At 38.1% G+C, this 25129-nt stretch overlaps 1 protein-coding gene across 1 annotated transcript; it reads left to right on the forward strand.

The window, feature by feature from the left end:
* Positions 1-9841: 9841 nt before the first annotated feature.
* On the forward strand, positions 9842-24860 carry LOC127447197 (nucleoporin NUP35-like). Its single transcript, XM_051708852.1, has 9 exons — positions 9842-9987; positions 10481-10642; positions 10778-10905; positions 15659-15713; positions 15803-15938; positions 23009-23078; positions 23173-23301; positions 23407-23562; positions 24016-24860. Exons 1-9 carry the CDS (start codon positions 9975-9977, stop codon positions 24091-24093), a joined length of 927 nt encoding a protein of 308 aa, XP_051564812.1. The 5' UTR covers positions 9842-9974; the 3' UTR covers positions 24094-24860.
* The last annotated feature ends 269 nt before the right edge of the window (positions 24861-25129 follow it).

Genomic DNA, 25129 nt, shown 5'->3' on the forward strand with positions numbered 1-25129 from the left:
CATAAACCTTGTTGAATTTTGATAAATTGCCCTGAAAACACATTATATTATACTGTGTCAATATATTGTGTAAATTAAATCAAGTTAATATATCTTGAGAAAAATATTTTTTGCAGTGTAATGAATGGATGTAATTTTAAAAAGTTTATGAAATCAAATTGAGCCAAACAAGATACATTTGTGACCCGCTCCAACAAAATGAGACATAAGGATTTTCATTTTATTTCCATTTTTTTTAAATCATGAAATTCACAAAATAAATGCTATTTTGACAGTCTTTGCCATGACCACAAATCACTGTTTTTGAATCAAGTTCGATCAGTGTCACTGAGCAAAACTCGAGGCCACCGGGTGTATCATTGTATGTACATTATTACAAGTAGCACAAAATGGAAAATATCAGAGATTTTAAAAGATACAGTATACATTACTTAAATGTTTAATCTGCATGCCAAATCTGTGTTTCAACCGCGGGGAGTCAGCTTGTCATCTAACACGCGACATATACCTCATCTAATACCCAGATCATTATTTGACATTCGAGAGCAGTATATTGCCAAAATGTTAAACAAAATATTACATTAGTGCATTAATTTGTATATGTGAATTATATATTTTTTCTTAATTTTTTATTGATGGCCGAGACTTTTCTCGTTCATTCAAAATGCGTTTTGGGGGCAAAATGACCCAACATGATGGATCAGGTCACATTTGTAGGTAATATATTAATGTTTCACCACAGTAAATTTGAATTTCTGTGGGTTTTATTATTTTGCAAATACATCATTGCCTTAGTCTTTCAAAATGTTACAGATGCGCTTAGAAAGCAGAGGCACTAACGCAACGTAAGCTTATAAACCAATTCCAAATAATGGGTAACTAGTCTTGTAAACGTGTATTGCATCTGCAAGTATTCTATGAAAGGGGGTCTATATTTTTTTAATTGATTACTAGACAATTCACAGAGTTTTTCGTTTACATTCATGTCCACAAATTTGTGGGATGGTGCTCTCGGAGATGGTGCTACATGTTTGAAGTGTTTCCCGACTGAGCCGACACTTTTCGCAAATAGGGTGTCTGTCAACACTGATGTTGCCTCTTGTGTCTTTTAAATAACCGAAATACTCCCACACAGCGGACTTTAACTGCTTAGGTGGGGGAAAAGAGGCTCCTCCGAGTCCGACATTTGGTTCTAGTCAGCGCTCATGTGCTGCTGTCCGTTGGTCTGACAGAGTGACATGATGTGATGAATGCGACTTTCTCATCTTTCATTTTAACATTTTTTTATATTGTTTTTATTTTTATTATTATTAAATGAACCATTAGTAAATGGAAATATAATTAATTTACTTGGGATTTTTTAAAATTTATATATATATATATATACATTTTTTTCACACAATACCATCATTAAGGAAAAGTCAACGGTATGGAAACCGTCTGTTTTTAGTACCACGGTATACCATCATACCGTCATACCTTACACCCCTAGTTGACATTCTGTATGGACTAGGGCTCACTATTTTCTACTTAAACTAATATTGTCTTCAATCAACAGATAACACATAAGGTTAACTGAACCACTGTTGTTACATGCATTTTGATCAATTGGATTGTTGTGATAGTGACATTGCTGAAACAGCTTCCTCCATCTCTGGTTATGTGGTGAAAAATAAAGGTGTGTCCATTAACCTTTTCATGGGTAGGTCTAAATTCCCCTGCAGTGCCCCCTGGAGTGAGTTATTTTTGCACGTGACACTGCACAGCCAGTAGAGGTGGGCAGAGTGTAGAAGAGTATTTGTTTTACTTATTTTATTAAAATTTTTGATTTCTTGCCATAAAAAAATACAAAATAAAATACTGTATATAATATGGTAAACATGTGAACAAATGGCTTATGTCTGCTGTACTGTATTTGTTTTATTTATTTTGTTTTTATAGATGTAAAAAACAAATGAACAAATAATATCAGCAATCTGGTTTGCCTATATGCACTGTTTGACTTCTCAGACATTGTGTGTGTGTGAGTGTGTGTGTGTATGTGTATGTTGACTTGGCTGTTTGCATCGGATAATCACAATCGATCAGCATGTTTTCACTGTGAATATACGAGTTTTAAACTTTTAACATGGTGCTTTTGTAATAGTTTGGCTGTCTGTTTCAGAAAACAAACATATTATATGCCTAAAAAGACTGTTTGAGTTGCTGTTTGTATAAATGAAAACCGCATTGCACCTAATAAGTAGACGTGGCTGCGTGCATGGGAAGATTGTGTTTAGATATGATGGCTGTGCATATACAAGCTGTGAACTGTTATCGTGGTACTTTGGTGACAATTAGGCTGTTTGTTACATAAAATAAACATATTATGTGCTTGAAAAGACTCTTTGAGTAGCTGTTTGTTTGACGAATGACAACCGCTACTAATGTAAACAAATGGCAGCACGCATCAGAGGAAGATCGCATTTGATGTATTGACTGTGCGTATAAGAGCTGTAAACTTTTTATCATGGTACTTTGGTGATGAGTTGGATGTATATATATAAAATAAACTTATTCTGTGGTTTAAAAGACTGTATGAGTAACTGTTTGAGTGAATATAAATTACAGACGCTTGACCAGCACAGACTGTGTAGGTGTGAAAGCCGATTTGAATCTGGCTGCTTGTAACATAACTGGCTTATGCAGAAACACATATGAGTGAAGCTACTCTTCTGGGCCCAGTTATTAACCGTCACATATGTACATATGAAAGGATTAAAGCAACAAGCCACAAGAGACCATGTGTCACAGACTATAGTACTTTAAACATTTACATCACTGTAACATACAGCCTCTTGTGGCTTATTCCTTTTTTGAAAATAGCAGCAACAGCAATATCAGAAAAGACACCAAATCTATATAATCAAATACATTTATAAATATTGATAATTACAATAAAGAATTATCCTGCCAATTCTCCAGTTATAATCTATAGTTCATTATTCTAGCTAACTATAGGCTCTTAATGATTGCCAGGTAATTTAGCAACTATTACAGCTCACTGCAGAGCACTGCTTATTACCTTGTCAGTGTAATATTGGTGGGAAGCTGTATTCACCAGAGTGGTTACCATAGGAAAGCCTCAAAATCAACACACTCACCTAGTATGCCAGTTCTGCCCTTGTTAACAGACATATTACAGGAGGCAGTCTCATTATCACACCTCTGACTGTGCTGCTGAGCTGATCTTTGAAATGTGGGCTAGAAGCCTGAGGAAACGCCTGTGGCATTTCCAGCATTTGCACATTATTACTCATAACTTAATCAGTGTAAAGACACCTGTAAGGGTTCTTTAGTGAAATGACAGAGATAAACATTCTCTGTCAAAATCACTCACCTCTATAAATAATGAATAGATGATAACTCCAAGATTAGAAAGGTATTTACCTCCCGAGGGAAGCTTGTGTACTGAAGTCACATATTCTCCTTTGCTCTGTAGTAAGTGAGTATATATGTGTCAGAAAGCACATATAATTATGTCAGTTAACCCTTAAATTAGTTATTCTATTTCAGTCAAATAAATCCAGTGTACAAATGTACTATTTCAAGATGAAAGTGTCATTTATACACTACAACAGTTTCTTTTTTAAATGTCTCAATCAAGGCAGTGAAATCTCACCATTAACAGTGATGCACATATTGAACAATACAAAAGATACATATTTGGAATTTGTTAAAATTAATAGTCTCAGAGCTCAATCAACTGCACTAAACAGTAGAATATTAAAATAGCTTATATGAATGAGTGATATGAGACTTCCTAAAAGCATAATTCGAGACTGTCTGTGAAAAAGTCTAGATCTAATTACACTCCTAGAAAAAGACATAATGGTTTTGGAATTGAAAAACACCTTATTAAACTTTTCTTTTTCCATTTTAATATTGCACTTTTAGAGAACTCTTATTGTTAGACATTCACATTACTTTATGTACTTAAGTCACACATAATTTCACATTTGGCTTGCTCACTGGGGGCTTAAAGACATTAAAGGGTTAGTTCACCCAAAAATGAAAATTCTCTCATCATTTACTCACCCTCATGCCATCCTAGATGTGTATGACTTTCTTTCTTCTGCTGAACAGAATATCTCAGCTCTGTAGGTCCATACAATGCAAGTTCATGGGTATTAAAATTGTAAAGCTCCAAAAAGCACATAAAGGCAGCATAAAAGTAATCCATTCGGCTCCAGAGGTTAAATCCATATCTTCTGAAGTGAAATGATAGGTATGGGTGAGAATCAGATCACATTTTAAGCCCTTTTTTTTTTTTTTTTTACTATAAATTCTCCTCCCTGCCCAGTAGGTGGCAATATGCACAAAGAATGTGAATCACAATAAGCAAAAGAAGAAGAATGTTAAACTGAAAGTGGAGATTGATAGTAAAAAAAGGTCTTAAATATTGATCTATTTCTCACCCATATGTATCATATCACTTCTGAAGACATACATTTAACCACTGGAGTCATATGGATTAATTTTATGCTGCCGTTATGTGCTTTTGGAGCTTCAAACTTTTGGTTACTATTCACTTGCATTGTGAGAACCAACAGAGCTGAGATATTCTTCTAAAATTAAGAAATACATATAGTTCTGGAATCTGTCTCTTTTACTATTGATTTTAAAAGATCTGAATTTTTTGAGGCAAAATTCATTACAGATAATATATTCCATATCAGCAAAAGGCATTGGAATTTTCTGATTAGATGCACAATACATTGCAAACGAAAACAATTGCAATAGAAAAAATCTGATAAGTCTCTGAACAAATAAACAAATGCAGGACAGTGACCTATCTGATGTATTTATATAAAATTCATAACTGAGCAGCATGCATTCAATGTTTCTGATGTATGAAATTATCTAAGGAATTCTGGAGACTGTGCAGAGCTGTACATTGCATGTTGTTTTAACATCCTGCTGTGGTTGAATATACTGGAATAGTGTGTTATGGTTAAGATAATCAGACTGGTGCCATTTGTTACACTACGATTAAGGTCAAATAATCAAATTGTATTATATAAGATTTAGATTCAGTCTCTAATGATATACTTATAACGGACAATGCCATGCAGTCAAAAAACAACAATCTTCCAATGTACCCCTTATTCAAAGGCATGACATTACATAAAAAATTATGAATTGCCATTTCAAGGATTGCCTTCGAATGAAATGTCATCATATTGACCTTCTACAAAGAAGCACATTCATCTCAAGGGCTTCTGTCTGCTTTTCTTCATGATCTGGAACATTTGAAAAAGAAGCTTTACTGATTATTTTTCTCTTGAGTGGAGCCTCTTTACTCCTTTTGCGCATCAGTGCATTAAAGTGCAGAATTAAATTACAACAATTATCATGTGATTTTTGACTGCTTATGTTGTTTTTGTGAAACACAGTACTTTATTGATGAAAGCTAACTGTTGCACTTGAACCAGGGGGGCTTTTCTGTCAAAGGGCCGGGATCCAGTGAAATATCCAGGACAGCAGAAGAGACTCCCATAGTACTCTTTTGTCCACCTACAAACACATCAGACTTAAAGACAACCAAAGAGAAATGGTCTGCTTTTAAAATTGCCCTCTTATTTCAAAGTCTTTTATCAAGTTGAACAAACAGAAACAGCCACTGTTTCTACAGTATATCTGGATGTTACTTTAACTTCAGGCACTTTTAGCACTGTGGATTTCTAGAAAGTAAAGTCTTGTTTTGTTTTTTTTTACAATGGATTTTCATAGTTTAAGATTCAAAGTCAGGGTCACGGACAAGGCTACCAAATAAAATCAATACATAAAAGGCATTTAAAAAGTACCAAAAATCAATGATTAAGGCCTGGTAAAAAGTTCCAATTCAGTTTTATTGAGACCTTCATATAACAAAAAGAAAAAAGTTAAAATCTGTTAGATCTTGTTTTAATAAGAAGTTCACCTCATATAGCTTATAACCAGATTTTAACTTTTTCTTAAGAACATGTGAGTGGTGCTTGCCTGTGAAAAAATTGCTGCTCCATTGCTAGGGTGTTGTGTGTGTTTGCCAGGGCGTTGCTATGCAGTTGCAGACTATTCAGAGTGATTATTAGCAAGTTGCTATGCGGTTGCTAGGGTATTGTGGGTGGTTGTCAAGGTATTGTTAGGTGGCTGCTAGGGTGCTCTTGGTGGTTGCTTGGTGGTTGTTTACTGGCCCAAGGCAAAAGAGCTCACCCCCAAGTCTCTATAATATTCTGGTCCCCAGATTTGTCTTTAGTCTCACCTTCAGTGTAAGTCTATAGGGTATTTTTTTATTTTATTTTATTTATCGTTTGCCAGGGTTAAGGTTTGGGTTTAGGGCCAGGGCAAGTCTTTAGTCTGATTGCTCTGAAAAATAATTGCACACCTCTCCTCAGGTATCATTCATGTTAGGGTTAGGGATTTGTTAAGCGCCGAGTAGTAATGCTTTAATAGCAAGGACCACTCATCAACATACTCTTTTCCTTGAAAGCATTTACTTGATCTTAGAAAGTAATTTTCTGACTTTTTTCCAAAAATGTTGCAATATTTAAACTCCCTCTTAAATACTTAATTCCAGTAAATGGAAAAATCTCATCAGAGGACTGTGAAGTTATTCTCTGTATTCTCTTTAGTCTCGCACTCCACATAGGAACTACAAAGACTCATTATATCCTCATATAATAGCATAGGTCACAAGCTGTTATTAACCAAAGACCATGTAGAAATTAGAACAGTGTTTTTATATGTAAACAGACATGTATTGAGTAGCATACAATATTTGTCTCCTTTCAGTGTTAAATAAAAAAATTTCCTGCTGTAAATTATGGGTTTGTGTGAGGCAGAGCTGTGCAGCTCCGCTCTGTCAAGGTTCTGGAAATGTTCTGTGCCGGGCTGCTGAATAATACATGTTTAAATGCCTTATGCAAAAGGACAACCCTCGATGTCCCATCATCACAAGCCTCCTACAACCACATAATTACAAAGTCCCTATCGCAGCAGATGGGTCCAGCATAATGAAATGCTGTGCGGCACTAAACTGTGTTTGAGTGATTCTCTTTCCTAAGGAAAATATCCCATAGTTTGGCACTATCTATGTATATAAACAGGGAGAACACAACAGGAGTGTAGTTTAATTTTGCTTACAGAGTCCACTTTGCTGAAAAGACCAGCTTAGACCAGTATGAATTTCCAAACCAAGCTGGTTTATTTTGATTAGTGCTAGTTTTTTCCTGATCTAGCAGGTAGACCAGAATAGTCATTTTGTTTCACCAATAAAAAAATGCTGATCAACCAGTATTGTCATTCTGATAAGGCAGGTTTGTCAAGGGAGGCTTACTGGTTAAGCTAGTTAAGAAGCCTGCTGGGGACACCAGCATACCAGCATAATTTGCTGGAGACCAAAAAACCATCAGAATGGGGAACATTTTTATCTCAGTGATTTTGACCATGGCATGATTGTTGGTGCCAGACGGGCTGGTTTGAGTATTTCTGTAACTGCTGATCTCCTGGGATTTTCACACACAACAGTCTCTAGAATTTACTCAGAATGGTGCCAAAAACAAAAAACATCCAGTGAGTGGCAGTTCTGCAGACAGAAATGCATTTTTGATGATAGAGATCAATGGATAATGGCCAGACTGGTTCAAGCTGAAAGAAAGGCTACAGTAACTCAGATAGGGGCAGTGGTGGCTCAGCAGCTAAGGCTCTGGGTTACTGACCAGAAGGTTGGGGGTTCAAGCCCCAGCACTGCCAAGTTGCCACTGTTGGGCCCTTGAGCAAGGCCCTTGACCCTATCTGTTCCAGGGGTGCCATATCATGGCTGACCCTGCACTCTGACCCCAGCTTAGCTGGGATATGTGAAAAAAAGAGATTCACTGTATATGTGTGATAAATAAATATCATTATTATTATTATTATAAATTAATTAATTATTATTATAACCACTAACAATTGTAGTGAGCAGAATAGCATCTCAAAATGCACAACACGTCGAACCTTGAGGCGGATAGGCTACAACAGCAAAAGACCACGTCGGGCACTTTATTAGAACCATAGTGTTCCTAATAAAGTGCTCATTGAGTGTATAATTACACTGCGTAGATATTGAGAGTGCATGATCAAGATAATGTTCTGTCCAGAGCAGTATATTTTATTGCACAGTAGTTTGGATTTGCTGTGACATTTTTTGGTTGTCTAATCTTATACACATAATTTATTGCTTAAACAACGAAAATGTTTGTCTCAAGTAAGACCCTTTTTATTCAAGTAATTCTGACTGTTGCAACAAACCTGTTCATTCAGCTTTATGAAGGTTTAATACCTGGTAACGAGCCAGTTTCACAGTTCAGTGAGGTCAAATAAGTGCTTGTTATGGTGTGACAGTCCTAGAGCATGCCATGGAATAAGGTAAAGTAATAAAGGCAAGGATGCCACTGGCTGAAACTGGTACAAGCCACACGCAGAGCAAACTGTTTGCATTCTTATTATCAGACAGCTGTATCTGCACCTCAGCTTTATCTACAGCTCCTTGACTCTATCACACTGAACAATTCCTCATCAGTGCAGCATGCAAGTACAGAACCATTGCAGATGATTGTACCTCGTCAAAATGAATGAAAGTCACGATGCACTCTGAACAGTTGTGAAATATATGATTTGAGCAAAATGAAGTTTCAGTGCTGTGAGCAACATGAATGCTTTATTGAGTTAACCTTTAAATGGTTTCCAGAATATGCATGCGTTTAACTCTACAAATATAATGCACTATTTGGAAACATCACCTAACATTTAGTGATTTATAAAGGAAAGGAGCCTCTGGGGTGTCAGTTTGTTTTAATAAATCAAAATAAAGAGGCAAATGCATTTATCACATAGGTGGCAATTTGCTAAATGGGTTCAGACAGAGCTGGCGCTCTTTATTTGGATACAGATGACTGCTATCATATTTTCTGTGTTGCTTCAGGGGATATAAGCTCAATCATTTTATGGGAAACTCTCTCTCTCTCTCTCTCTCTCTCTCTCTCTCTGTGTGTGTGTGTGTGTGTGTGTGTGTGTGTTTCTTGGACAGACAGAGTTTCTATGGACATAAATCAATGAGCACTAATGAATACTTACAATTTCTCTCAAAATCCCTTTTTATAATTATTATTATTTATTTTTTATCCTCAATCACACACTCAATTTCGTTTGGAAAGGATCTTATGCAGATATAAGTCATTTGCATTAATCAGCATCCAATGATTGTTGATCTACCCCTTTAGTGAAAAAGAGGATAAAGGTAACTATTACAGTCATTTCAAGTAAATGAAATCGGTTTTGTGATGCAACTAATGTGTTGTAGGTGATTCAGGAGACTGATGCTCCAGCAAGAGGTGGATGACTTCAATGTCCACCCATTTTTACTCTGGAAATTCCTGGACAGGGAGGAAATCAAGTCTGTGGAACAACAGTACCATCTACAGGTGAGTTAGTGTTAGTGACTGTGACTGTGCGACAATGTGGCAGTACAAAGGCACTTTGACAACTTCAGCGTTCTACTGACCAAAAACTTTTCCTGATTAACGTTTAATTTAACCAAATTACCTGAATTCAGCCTATAACATATATACACACGTGGCACTGAACAGTTACTGTATTCATTTACCATGGTATTTACATGGTACTCCAAGGCACTTCAAAGAATACCACGATATTACATTTGTACATTTTTGTAAGTTTTTGGACTAACAAATTCAGAATATCAGCACATGAACCCTTTCCAGAAGCTTCAGGCCTCCAGCAGGCGCTCGAGAGCCCGCGCTGACCTCGTGAAAGCGGAAGTGTGAACGCGCTCGTTTCACGTGAGCACGCGCAACTTCCGTCTAGTTAAAAAAAAAAAAAAAAATGTTGCACTTTTTTAATTTCGTAAAGCAGGATTGATTTGTTATTCGAGACAATCGTGCGAGTGACCCGTTATGGAAATTCAGAGTTAGTTTGTCTCCATATATTGCTGTTTTAAATGAGAAATGAATTTGTATTTTGGTATATTTGATCATTTTGTTGAGACGTGTGACTGTTAGTGTGAGCAGCTCAGTGCTCGAGAGATTCACGTGTCTTACCAGCTTTTTAACTATTAATAAAATATCAGTGTATGTGGGTATTTTATTGGAAGTTAAAAAGCTGTATTTGAAGTAAAGAGGTAAACATGGGGAGCCTGTAAGTCAATATTGGTCAATATTGCATGATGGAGAGCTTGTTTGGAACGGTTGATTCTTACTGTTTTGGTTACATGAAGTTTGGAGTTGCCTCTTGGATTATTTCTTATTTGTGGATGTGCCTGATCGTTTTTAGCTGTTATGATTTTTAAGACAGTATCTAGCTGTTAAATGCATACATGCAATTTACTTATAGATGCTAGATTGTAATTGCTATGCAGTATTAAACCTATAACTGAATACATCAATATAATGTCTTATAACAGGTATTGAACCGATGACACTCGGTTCCCCAACCTCCTCCAAGCCTGGGGCTCAGTTTTTACCTGGATTTCTGATGGGAGACCTGCCTGCTCCAGTTACTCCTCAACCTAGATCTTTTGGGTTGACAGGAGGTGGGGCAGAAACAAGGTCTCCTCTGTTGGCTGGTAAACAACTATTATCCTTTTCCCTTTGTTGTATTTTTTAATACTGAAAGGAGGAGCTATGACTGTTAAAGCCTCCTTTTTAAATAAATTGCATACAAGTTCACTTTAATATATTTGATCCATTTCTTCCATCAGGGGGCTCTCCTCCACAGCCAGTTGTCCCAACGCCAAAAGACAAGAGTGGAGCCCCTCCAGTCAGAAGCATTTATGAAGATCTCAACTGCTCTGGTGTGGAAATGTCACCTCTCGCTGCACGCAAAAAAGTGAGAATTATAAACTGTATACAGTTGAAGAATTAAAGTTGAGACTGATGCACACATCCTGTGTGTACATAAGAACATAGTCTATGTTCACACAGGCAGAAAAAAAATCTGATTTTTTGGATGCTGTCACTCAAATCCATTGTAGTCTGAACAGGACAAAAATAATCTGATTTTTACAAGCCTCATCCTAACCACATTTGTAGGTGGTTTGAAATCCAATTAAAATCAGATTTTTCTTAATGCGTCTCAGTCTGAACGGTTAGATCAGATTTCATATGGTTTTTTCCCCCATCATTTGCTGTGCGCGACGGTTATGTCAGGTTTTGTGACGAGAAAACATACTCTGCTCCGAGCGGCATAATTAATGCCTTCACAGGGCAGTTCGAATTTAATACAATAATGATGGCCATGGAGTGGGATCATTACAAACAGAATTTTCAATAAAAATGACTTCAAAATTGAGTTCAGCCTGTTTTATTACACATTTCAGCCCTACAAAATATGTGCTAAGGTGCAGTAACCTATACCGTTTGCAAGAAACCACAACGCGATAAAGTATTGAATGTCATGCGAATATGGGGCGCTTTAGCATTTTGAGCATTTCATCACAGGACTTGGGTCCTCGTCTCACCGTCCGACCTTTTTGTGATTTAATACGGGACACAAAGCCTTCAATACGGGATGTTTCGCTCTCTGCTAAAATACAGGACCCCGAGATAAAAGGTGTACCGTATGAGACTTCGTAATTTCGGCCAAAATACAGGACGTCCCCGCTAAAACAGGCAGCAGCAACAAACATTGCATATGCCACCTCTCCCATTTTTAAGCCATTGTCTGTGAAGAATGTTCATATTTAGATACTGCCCTCATGAAAAGCATAATCAATAGTAACGCATCCATCAATAAAATCTCATGCATGGTGAATATTCACAAGTTTGCTGCAGAACCATGACAACTAATGTGGACATGTTAGCAAAACTACTGAACAGAAAAATCTGACTGGCCACATAAAACTTGCAGTTTGAACAGTCACTCAAAAAAATCAGATTTGAAGAAAAATCAGATTTTTCCTGCAGTGTGAACAAACCCATAGAGAGCCATAAAACAGTATATTGTCCTCTATATATAAACTCAGCAAAAAAAGAAACGTCCTCTCATTTTCAACTGCTTTTATTTTCAGCAAACTAAACATATGTAAATATTTGTATGAACATAAAAAGATTCAACAACTAGGACATAAACTGAACAAGTTTCACAGACATGTGACTAACAGAAATGGAATAATGTGTAACAGTCAGTATCTGGTGTGGCCACCAGCTGCATTAAGTACTGCAGTGCATCTCCTCCTCATGGACTGCACCAGATTTGCCAGTTCTTGCTGTGAGAAGTTACCCCACTCTTCCACCAAGGCACTTACAAGTTCCCGGACATTTCTGGGTGGAATGGCCCTAGCCCTCACCCTCCGATCCAACAGTTCCCAGACGTGCTGAATGGGATTGAGATCTGGGCACTTCGCTGGCCATGGTAGAACACTGTCATTCCTGTCCTGCAGGAAATCACGCACAGAACGAGCAGTATGGCTGGTGGCATTGTCATGCTGGAGGGTCATGTCAGGATGAGCCTGCAAGAAGGGTACCACATGAGGGAGGAGGATGTCTTCCCTGTAACGCACAGCGTTGAGATTGCCTGCATTGACAACAAGCTCAGTTCAATGATGCTGTGACACACCGCCCCAGACCATGACGGACCCTCCACCTCCAAATCGATCCCGCTCCAGAGTACAGGCCTTGATGTAACACTCATTCCTTCGACGATAAAGGCAAGTCCGACCATCATGCCTGGTGAGACAAAACTGCGACTCGTCAGTGAAGAGCACTTTTTGCCAGTCCTGTCTGGTCCAGCGAAGGTGGGTTTGTGCCCATAGGCGACGTTGTTGCTGGTGATGTCTGGTAAGGAGCTGCCTTTCAACAGGCCTACAAGCCCTCAGTTCACCCTCTCTCAGCCTATTGCGGACAGTCTGAGCACTGATGGAGGGATTGTGCGTTCCTGGTGTAACTCAGGCAGTTGTTGTTGCCGCTATCCTGTACCTGTCCCGCAGGTGTGATATTTGGATGTACCGATCCTGTGCAGGTGTTGTTACACGTGGTCTGCCACTGCGAAGACGATCAGCTGTCCTTCCTGTCTCCCAGTAGCTCTGTCTTAGGCGTCTCACAGTACGGACATTGCAATTTATTGCCCTGGCCACATCTGCAGTCCTCATGCCTCCATGCAGCATGCCTGAGGCACGTTCACGCAGATGAGCAGGGACCCTGGGCATCTTTCTTTTGGTGTTTTTCAGAGTCAGTAGAAAGGTCTCTTTAGTGTCCTAAGTTTTTATAACTGTGACCTTAATTGCCTACTGTCTGTAAACTGTTAGTGTCTTAACGACCGTTCCACAGGTGCATGTTCATTAATTGTTTATGGTTCATTGAACAAGCATGGAAAACATTGTTTAAACCCTTTACAATAAAGATCTGTAAAGTTATTTGGATTTTTACAAAATTATTTTTAAAATACAGTGTCCTGTAAAAGGGATGTTTCTTTTTTTTTGCTGAGTTATATATATATATATAATATGTTATTCTTTTTTTAAGTTGTGGTGTGTTAAAATACTTTATCCCAGCTTAATGTCCCCACGAAGTGCCTTGACAAGTGCAGTTTCCTTTGGTCTGTTGACAAACACTTACCGACCACTTGATTAGGTACATCTGTACACCTACTTATTCATGTGATTATCTAGTCAGCCAATCATGTGGCAGCAATGCATAAAATCATTCAGATACGGGTCAGGAGCTTCAGTTAATGTTCACATCAACCATCAGAATGGGGGAAAATCTCAGTGATTTCAACTGTGGCATGATTGTTGGTGCCAGATTTGCTGGTGTGAGTATTTCTGTAACTGCTGATCTACTAGGATTTTCACACACAAACAGTCTCTAGTATTTACTCAGAATGGTGCCAAAAACAAAAAACATCCAGTGAGCTGTAGTTATGTGGATGGAAACGCCTTGTTGATGAGAGAGGTCAACGGAGAATGGCCTGACTGGTTCGAGCTGACAGAAAGGCTACGGTAACTCGGATAACCACTCTGTACAATTGTAGTGAGCTGAATAGCATCTCAGAATGCACAACACATCGAACCTTGAGGCGGATGGGCTAAAACAGTAGAAGTCTTTGTCAGCTCGAACCAGTCTGGCCATTCTCCGTTCAGTCGAACAGCAGATCCTCGTTCATGGTGACTGATTCATTCATCTCATTTGTGAACGATTGCACCGAAATGACCGACTGGTTCAGGGGTGTATTCATTCAATGGGTCAAACCAATGATATTCTCCATCACAGTCAGCACGCGAATACTAGTTTAAATTAATGTATTTGAGTGTTGAACTACTACTCTGTTAAGATTACCAATATCACGTTTGTTACTGGCAAATGGAAGTATAAAGTGTCAATATATTTTTAGTTTATTAGAAGCTCATAAAGGAGATCAGTCTAGACTGATGTTGTTTGGTGCTGCCTAAACTTAAAAATAACTTGGAAAAAGGTTTATCATAGAAGGTGATTTTTCTGAATTCTGTAGTTATCCTTTAACAGTTACACAACAGTCACGTGACCTCTGACTTCCCCTAAATGTTTGACTGTGTCCCTAAAAATTTTAATTGATCTTGTTTACATGCACACCTATGGGCTGATTAATTTGACAAAGCAAGAAAACCGTGTTTACATGAGATTTGAATTAATTGCGTTATTCTCTGCTTTTGACGTCAAACTGTGAAGAGACATGAGCTTAACATGTGCGACACTGGATAAGCCGGTGAGAACACCGGTGAAGTTGTTTACATGCCACGCGAAATCGGCGTAATGGGAAAAAATCTACCCGTGTCGATCCGTTTGTTCTTATGCCGTTTATGACCTTACACCGATAAAGGAATTCCGTTTATTGCATTTACATGACCACACACGTTGTCGGCTTATTAAGCGTCATTGGTGTAAGAACGTGCATGTAAACGTGCTTACTGAGGAACATGAGTGCTCCTATACAAAATTGTTAGCGTAGAGCCCTGTGTCTGTAAACACTTGTTAGTATTATTCTAAAATGTGAACTTTCCCCTCTAATATCCTTTCAAAGTCACCCAGGTGTCTTTTATATTAGGGAAAAATTGATAAATATTGCTGATAATATGTAGCGTATTTCATATTAGTTTTCTAAGATTTTAGAGATATAATCATTCCTAATCTATGCTCATCTGGTGTTTGTGGTATATTAGGGATATTATGGGAATTTGAGAATTATTATAATCGGTAGCTTTATGGGCAGGACCGAAGGATGATATTTTGAATAAAATTGCTTGTCCCAGAAAAGTTTTAATATTAGGTGCTTTGTAATTTTTTTTTGTTCAGGTGATAAAATATTTTGTAAGTAAGCCAGTCGTAGGTTGATTTTTCTGTAAAAAACACTGTGGCTCTGCTCCTTTTTTTTTTTTTGTAACAATCCTTTGTTGGCTTAGCCATTGCCGTGAGTTTGGGATGGGACAAAAAATTACAGACAGTGTTTGGGGAAAGCTAAAAAATAAAAAAGGGCATAATACTATAAGTGCAGCAGAAATTACACATGTCACCTTAAATTTTAAAAGGGTTATTTAAGGAGCATTTGCAAAAAAAAATTAATTTTTTTGTAGTAGTTCTCAGCTTATAAGTTTAGTTTGTTTTCACAGCCATTTTCTGGAGTGCATACACCACTGTCTGGTCTACCAGGGACACCAGGAATAGGTAAATATCATACAGTCATTTGGTTTGATTACTTCTTAAATAAAATGTCCTGTCAAAAAAAGAGGCTTAATTTCTTTTTTTCTTTTAAGCTTCAAATTTGTTTAGCCCAGCAGGACAACAGCAGAAGACAACACTTTCCCCAGCTCAAGTAGATCCCTTCTTCACACAAGGAAATGCTCTGTCCTCTGAAGACCAGCTGGATGACACCTGGGTCACGGTGTTTGGGTGAGTACATTTTATCTGGCATTTTTAGATTATTGAAAATATGGACGGCAATATATATTGAATATTGACTATGTAATTTTGCTGACGGTATTAAATTTAGCAACATTGTGACTATCTCGAGTCACGTGACGCCATGGGAGGTTCGGATGTGTGAACGGCGAGCTCTGCGCACTTTGCTGGTTTTAATACTTTTTATGTCATAAACTGGTGAGATTCGACACACCCTGATCCTTAACTGTTCTAGGAAGACAATATGTAAAATAATTAAAAATCCTCAGGCTCTGGAGACATTAAAAGACACTTACGTGCTCAAGCTGATGCCCCCGAGCGGGCCGTAAACCCGGGAGCCAATTTGGCCGGAGAAGTGAGGGAAATTCGGCGAGAAATCTTGAACATGTCGGCAATGCTGACGTAGGTCGTTGCTGACTTGGAAGATCTTGCTGTAATGATCGATCACTGCCATGGAGACGAAATTCACTGAAGTGGTTACAAGAGTGGGGGATGTCGAGAAACTGATCGATTATCTGGAGTCATCGGCGAGGGAGTTAGCTGCTAATCCGCTAGCGACTAAGGTGGATTTGGAGCACATCTGGGAGAAGTTGGAGGATTTGGAAAACCATAGTCTGCGGAATAACGTCAAGATTTTTGGAATTCCTGAGGCCGAAGAAGGTCAGGATATGGTGAAATTCCTGGACGGGCTTCTTCCAAGTCTGCTCGACATAACAGGCCATAAGCTGGAAATTGAGCGAGCTCACAGGGTTCCAGCTCAGCGACCTGCTGAGGGAGACAGGCCCCGATCAATTCTGGCCCAATTTCTGAGATAATCCAATAAAGATCTCGTGTTACGTGAGGAGTAAAGGAAGGCTTTCTTCTCTTTTTTTTCCACCCAATTTGGAATGCCCAATTCCCAGTGTGCTTTTAAGTCCTCGTGGTCGCATAGTGATTCGCCTCAATCCGGGTGGCAGAAGATGATTCCCAGTTGCCTCCGTGTCTGAGACCATCAACACGCGCATCTTATCACTTGGCTTGTTAAGCGCGTTGCCACGGAGACATAGCGTGTGTGGAGGCTTCACGCCATCCACCGCGGCATCCGCGCTCAACTCACCACGCGCCCCTCTGAGAACGAACCACGTTATAGCGACCACGAAGAGGTTACCCCACGTGACTACCCTCCCTAGCAACCGGGCCAATTTGGTTGCTTAGGAGACCTGGCTGGAGTCACTCAGGATTCGAACTAGCGAACTCCAGGGGTGGTAGCCAGCGTCTTTTACCACTGAGCTACCCAGGCCCCCAAAGGAAGGCTTTCTTGGAGAACCACATAATTTTCTTGTTCCCAGATTTTGTGAATTCAATGAGAGAAACGTGATTGTTTCAAGGAATGCAAGAAACTCTTACATCAATGGAAGTTCGCTTTTGCACTGATGTTCCCGGCCAAATTGAGAATAGATGCTAAGGATGGCCGTAAAATATTCACGTCCCCAACAAGCGATGTCCTTCATAAAGTCAATGGACTGAGTAAGTTATTTTGTGGTACTTGCATTGCAGCCAAGTGGACCGACTCACTGAACATTCACTTGTCCATCCGAGAAAACTGAGCACCTTTTTTGTTTCATTTTGTGCTGGTTCCGCCTAGCAGTTTGAGTTTGTTTTGTGTAGTAACTCTCCTTCGGGACAGTGTTGTGGATGAATCTGCACATTCTTTGTGCTTATGCCTCCTATTGGTTGGAGATTTTAGATTATCTTCTGTTGTATAATTCTGTCTCACAAAATTTGTATTGAAACACACGGACTTGAGCAATCCGACGGCAAAGTTGTCGCGGGGGCTCTCGTAGGCGTACGTGGACTGTTTGAGTTCAGAGGGATGGACGCCAGTTGGCGCTGTCATGCACGGGGTTAATGCACATGTTTTTCTTTTTTCTGTTTGTTTGGTTCGGGGGGAAGTTTTGGGTTTGATTGTTGCACTAATGTTGGAATGTGGTCTTTATAATTTTATTTTTGACACAATCTATTTTTTCTAATATGTCAAAATGTCAAATGTTATTATGAGTGGATTGTCTCTCTCCACGTAGAATGTGAATGGGTTAAGGCACACCATAAAAAGGAAGGTTATTTCTCTTCTTAAACGTAATAAATATGATATAGTGTTTCTTCAAGAAATGCATCTTTCCCTACGGGAAGCTGAAAATTTGGAAAGATATGGGGTGGACATGTTTTCTTTAGTGCTGGCTCAAGTGAGTCATTACACTGATAAGCATCTACAATTCAAATATCTCAAACAGATTAAAGATAAATTAGGGAGAGTCATTATTGTTTATAGCAGACATTCAGGGGCAAAGTCTTATTTTGGCCAATATTTACGCACCTAACGTTGATGATCAGGGCTTTTTTATAGGTCTTGAAGGGATGTTGCAAGTCGTGGGCACCCCTCATGATATAATATTGGGAGGAGACTTTAATCTTTTGATGGACTCAACCCTTGATCATAGTGAAGCAAAAGTGTGTAAGCCCCCTAGAGCAACATTGACGCTTCACAGGATGTGTAAAAATCTTGGTCTTACAGATATTTGGAAACTTTTGAACCCATCTGGTAGGGATTATGCTTTCTATGCTAGAATAGAATAAATCTGTTGTTGATTACTCAATTGGAACATTTTAGTCTCAGATCACGCCCTGGTGAGTTTAGAGGTGTTGCCACATATGGAGAAAAGGAAATGGTATAGTTGGCACTTTAATGTATTCCTTTTGCAAAATCCTGAATTCCAACAAATGTTAAAGGCTGAAAGCAATGTTTATGTGGAGACCAACTGGTCCTCAGTGTCCTCTGTGGGTGTGGCTTGTGAGGCATTTAAAGCGGTTCTTAGGGGCTGGATCATACAGTATGCCTCATTCACCAAAAAATCCAAAGCACGAGAACTCGTGGAGTTGGAAGGGAATATTTACAGTGCTGAAGCGCCGAATGTCATCTGATGGCCTCAGAGAATTGACCCGATTGAAATACAGATAAAATAATATTTTGTCATGGAAGATGGAGTTTTGGCTATTCAGGGCAAGACAGTCATACTTTGAGTCAGAGGACAAAGCACTCATAAGAGGGATGACGTAAGGTCAAGCGTCACGTGGAGGAGGAGGCAGGAAGTGCGTCATTGTTTACAAGAGAAACTTGCACAGACCACAGACCAAGCGCCGTTCACAAACCAAAACAATTTCAAAACAATATAAAATAAAATCATTTCCAAATAATAATAATAATAATAATTAAAAAAAAAACATTACTGCAGTAAATAACCTTCCTTTATTTCGGAGCAATGCCGTAGCGTTATCTACTTGTGCTTTTTCTTTAGCAGAAATATATAGGCTATATGACTGTCAGGAATTCAAGCCACACAAGTTGTAGTTAGTGAAACCAAGTGCGAGAGCGTTTACTGAGATTCGCACGATTTACGGGGTTTACACAGTGAGATCAATGGTACAGGTGATATCACACAGAAGAGAAGCTTCACAAATGTATTTATGCAGGCAGTGATGAGCGAGTGAATTGAGTGGAGGTGCGGTGAATTCGAAATCGGGTGATGAGGAGCGGAGCGCTGAGGGAGGTGCAGAGCCCGAGGGAGGTGTGACAATTACAAAGTTTTCACACATACCTGAGTTCGCTGGAAAAACAGCACGGGCACAGCCGATGAATTCAGATATCGATCCTTTTGTTTCTTTCGATGGTCTGAAGTCCTCAGGGGTAAAATGTTCACTGCACACCTTCCAATATTTGAGAGAATGTAGGTGTGTGCTGATATCCAGGTTCAGCGCGATAAGCCAGAGCTTCAGTCGCTCATGATCATGTATAAGCAATCGATGAAAAGCTAATATTTTTCCTGGCATGCATTTTCTTTGGGGTTTCTGAAGGTTGAAGCATCCAGGATACATGCACCAAACGACCATTTTGAACAATACACTTATACAAATACAAATCTACAGCAAAGACAATTAAACTTTTGTTCAGCGCTGCTCCTCTTGTAAACAATGACGCACTTCCTGCCGCCGCCTCCACGTGACGCGTGACCTTACCAATGAGCTTACGTCATCCCTGTCATTAGTGCGTGTCACAGAGATGTACGGAAGCGAACATTTGTAGTTAAAAAGTATACAAGTATTGTTTTGTTTCTAAAAATAAGCAACCGTTTGGGTTCAGAAGAACTTTATTCGTCGTGTGGATTATTTTGATGCACCCTAAATATGCATTTTGGACTGTCAAAAAAAATGGAGTACATTCACTTGCATTGTTTGAAGGAGGAGGCCTGAAATGAAATCCTAAAAATCTTAAATTCAGTTTTGATGAAGAAAGAAACTTATCAGCAAATTTTCGTTTTTGGGTGAACTATTCCTTTAAAATGAATTGTATTCCAAATTCAACTACCTGCTACTAGGGATGCACCGCTCCGATACTGATGTTTTTAGGTGGATCTGGTATCGGTCTGACGAGCCCGATCCAAATCCGATACTCTGTGTTAGTCATGTTCGTTCCTGTCAAGCTCCAAAAATGACCATAAAAACACCACTGAAGTAGTTAATATGACTCGTGCATTTTATTCAAAGTCACTTGAAGATGTGTGATAGCTCCGTGAATCACAAAAGGCTGTATATAAGTAAATATATAATGTGCACGTGCAGTGCCAGCGCGTTATTGAATGGCGCTGCTCTGTTTATACACACGCTCGCGGCTATTTTTAGCCTTCACGTGTTGCGCAACATTTGAGCGCTACTCACGAAAAACATCTCAGATGTAGATGCTCAATAGTTCGGTTCACTTATAATATGCATTTAGAATGGCGCCAGAGGTGCATTTTACCAGAATTTGAATAAGAAGCTAATTAAACTACTGTGAACTTGCTTACAGACAGACACATACAAGACTTCCTGGAGAGTTCAGAATGTCAAAATAAAAGCCAGAGGGTTTTAAAGTTAAAGGTGCACGATTGAAATACTGTTGTATTTAAAATTCTAAAAGTCAATAATAATAATAATAATGTATTATTATTATTTGGTTTACAAATTATAATATTTAAGTTTAATGGGCTCCAAAAAATAACTGTGAATGAAAAGTGAACTGATATCTTACAACTAAATTGAACAAAAAAAGAGATCTGAATCCTTTAAAGTCCAGATACAAGTTGAATGTTTTTTGCAAAAAACTTAGAAAAAAACTTTTAAAAAACTTTTCTTTTCTACTGAACATTTAGACTGGAATTACTGTTAATTTTGTTGCAGCATTAACCAGTAGACTAGTTAACAAAGTTTTTCTTAATAGTTTGTTCATCTATATTGAAATAATGTGTAGTTAAAGGTTTGTGTTTCTTTACATATAATTAGCATCACTCAGTGAGGTATAGATATTCTAAACTGATTATGAAAAAACAACACTGGTATAGGATCGGAAAGAGAAAAAGTGGTATCGGTGCAGCCCTACCTGCTACAGTCTCTCCCTATAGATGTCCCCATCTCTTATTTCAAGCAATTTGATTGCGTAGCAAAGTCCTTCATTTGGAATGGTAAACATCCCAGATTACATTTCAGTAAGCTGCATAGGCCAATTGACAAAGGTGGGCTAGGCCTACCCAAGAATTTGTTTTATTATTATGCATTTGGTCTCAGACATTTGGCTCAATGGACGCTTCCACCTGAGAGAGCCCCTTCCTGGTTCTGTATTGAACAGGAAGTTCTTGCCCCTATTTCGCCATTGCAAAGCCTTTCTATCAAACTAACCGGAGAAGTTAAGTTACACCACGTTATCTCGCATTTGCACGCGGTATGGACAAAAGTGTCCAGTGTTTAATTCTGACATTTTTTTAAATGTTGCCTCAAGCATATGGCTGAACCCTAAATTGCGTATGAATAAGTCCCCTTTCTGCTGGTCAGAGTGGATTGTTAGGGGGGTTACTACACTCGGTGACCTATATGAGAGTGGAGTGTTGATCCTTTGAAAATTTGGTTCAACATTTTGGGATTCCCAAATCTCAGTTTTTTTTAGGTATTTACAGCTGTGCCACCTGCTCTGTACTATTTTTGGGAGTAGCATACACTCCCCTAAAGCGGCAGACACTCTGGGAGTGGTGATTACTGCTTTTGTAAAAGGTCATGAGGCATCAGTGTATTACTGCCTGCTAATTCAGAGTCTGGGGGACAGAGCTTTTACTTCTATCAAGAGATTATTTTCTTTAATATATGAATTATTAATAAAAACATTGTGAATATCTCAGTGATTTACATGGTCTTTTAGTTGGCCATTTAGTTTCCTAAAGATCTTGTCATTTAGTCAAATTTTGTAGTCCTTACTTGTCTGGTGACTTGTGAGTACAGGGTTTTTCCTCCATTAAATTGTTTTTTATATGGCCATCAAAGCAAAAATTCAAGTGTGTGTGTGAGTGAGCATATCCAAAATGATGGTGAGAAAAGGCATAAGTATATTACAGCACAGTTTGTCAGAGTGACAGTTCATTTTTATTTGTAGTGCATCCTCTTCTACAATTGTTTGTTGGAGTGTTCGATTCATTTCCGTTTGTTACATTGATAATTAAAAAAAGGTCTGATTCAACTATTTGTGTTATTTTAAAATGATCATGGAAGTCTTCATATGGCATTTATGTATTAAAATGTTTTAGAAAAAATATGTTGATAAATTTAGCTGTTTATCATACGTTATATCAGTGCATAAAGGAGTATTCTTGAATATCTTATTTTATAAGTATTTTGTAATAATCATTTTAATTTATTGTATTTTTTGTTTATTATATTTTAGTTCTTACATTCAACATTTTGAATCTCCTTTGGCAGCAATAGCTCTTTGGTTGAAATGATACACCCTTTTGAGCCACTTCAAAGTGTAATATTAAAACATATATTAAAAATCTTCAAAAGCTGAAATTTTTTTATCATTTGAGCAATATCGCAAAGCATTCTGGTGATTGCTTCTCCCAAGTTTTGATTAGTATTTAACTATTTTGTTCCATAGCATTAGCACAAATATGATCGCTTCCATGCTGTTTACATATTACATACAATTCTGATTTGTTTTTACACAGTTTCCCTCCTGCATCCGCTTCATACATCCTTTTACAGTTTGCACAGTATGGAAACATAATAAAACATGTGGTAAGTACAGATCATTCTCATAAAGGTACATTTTCATGACATGCAAATTTTTATGATTATTCATTGTTAAAAGTAACATTTGTTTTATTTACAGATGTCTAATACAGGCAACTGGATGCACATTCAGTATCAGTCTAAGCTGCAGGCACGAAAAGCTCTCAGTAAAGATGGAAAGATATTTGGAGAAGCCATAATGATTGGCGTCAAACCGTGTATTGATAAGGTATAAAGAACACTTATTAATTCCCCTGTGAAGAGCATAGATTGAAATGTTCCTCTAATAATTGTAACAATGATAATGCTACATTGGGAGTGTTTTATTTGGCAGAGTGTAATGGAAGGCTCAGACAAAGGTAGTACTTCCAGTTCTGTGTTCACACCCCCGCTGAAGACTCACAGCACCCCCTTTCACCCTGTATCAACTCCCCGATCTGTCATGAGACCTCTCAGTGTTGCTTACAAAGCATCCAGCAGTGACTACCAGGTAGGTACTTTAGTAGGCCAGTATTCTTCCACACACTCATCCACCACTACTGTTAAAACCAAAAGTAATACTAAAAGTTGTCCATTTTACCCTAAAAGATGATGAAAATGGGTGAACTGTTCTGCCCTAGAAGAATAAAATGCAGTAACTATGCCAACACTGAAACTGAGAAAAATGGCTTCAAATTTACATTGTTGTAGACTTTTGTAGCTTCTGCAATTTTCACACCGTATTCTCTTAATATTTTAAGACAAATCTGTCTGTCACAGGACAGATTATAATCTAAAACCAGATTTCAGTCAACTCAATTTTGACAAAATGTACAGTTTGCTGTGTTTTGAAAAATTTAAAATTGAAATTTTAAATGTGAATGACAAATTTAAATTACAACTAAGGAATGATATTTTAAAAGTGTTATTTGTGAAGTGCTTGTCATTTTGTTTTTATGTGTAGGTTGTTTCAGATCAACAGACACCAAAAAAGGATGACAGTTTGGTATCAAAGGCAATGGAGTATATGTTTGGATGGTAATCGGCCTATCACTGGGTCATGATGAAAAAATTCTGAAACCATCAACAGTCTCATGTTGACACTGTTCTAAAAACTGACATTGGGTTTTTCTTTGAGCACAAGTATTGAGTGAACACAAAAGCACTTTATCTTAACATTTGTGGCCTAATTGACTTTGTGTGCTGTATTATGGAAGATGGACTCTTGAATTTTTCACATGGACTGCTTTCAGCTGTGTTTGCTTTGGTGTTACTCCCTAAAGTCTGTCCTGAATATGACTCAAAATCATACATTTTAACTTAACCTGCTGGTGAGCATTAAGTGTTTCAGGTCCATCAAAAACATGCTACCTGCCAAAAGAGGGTTATTCTAAAATATTATGGATCTAAATCAAGACACTCCCAAATTATACAAAAACCTTGAAATTCTTGCTTATCATAGTGGTTATGGTCTGGTTTATGTAGAATAATAGATCTCACAAGAGAATGTTGTCAGTGTGGTTAAGGCCTTGATCTTCTCATTGGGTTGGATACCTCTGTTTTGAGGTTATTGTAGGTTTTCAGTAGCTTTATCAATTATTTTAAGAAAACAGAAAATCCATTTTTAGAAATGTCTGATTTTGAAAATGTCTTTCTCTTTAATAAACAACACTGTTTAACAATAAAATAGTTTGTTGTCTCTAAGTTAACCAGGCAGGCAAAGTGAAGTTACACAATTAGCTGTTTCTGCAGTATTAAAAATATGCAACTAATAAGCCTTAATGTCATTTGTGATGGAGAATCCCATTTTTGCCTTGAACAATGTGTAGGCTTATGTTAAACTTCTGATGTTTGTTTGACAAATCTCTAAAGTAATTCTGCAAAGTAATTGCATTGTGAGTTCTTGATTGTATTTGCTATTTGTGTCATCTCTGAATCAAGGAAATTTAAAATTTTCTACAGTGATTGGAAAGTGTATCATCTGCAAAGTGCACCTTCCCTGACTGATTTATTACCAACTGTTAAATTACAGTCTCTCACAGAACTGATGATTTTGGACTTCGTTTTAGTTTAAGCGG

This window comes from Myxocyprinus asiaticus, chromosome 10 (genome assembly GCF_019703515.2).
Source record: "Myxocyprinus asiaticus isolate MX2 ecotype Aquarium Trade chromosome 10, UBuf_Myxa_2, whole genome shotgun sequence".
NCBI lineage: Eukaryota > Metazoa > Chordata > Actinopteri > Cypriniformes > Catostomidae > Myxocyprinus > Myxocyprinus asiaticus.

Bases quoted from the DNA above. Each gene is read 5' to 3' on its own strand.
- LOC127447197 (XM_051708852.1), top strand. The intron at 15,714-15,802 runs GTAAATATCATA...TTTTCTTTTAAG, and splicing joins ACCAGGGACACCAGGAATAG to CTTCAAATTTGTTTAGCCCA. The intron at 23,302-23,406 runs GTATAAAGAACA...TTTATTTGGCAG, and splicing joins TCAAACCGTGTATTGATAAG to AGTGTAATGGAAGGCTCAGA.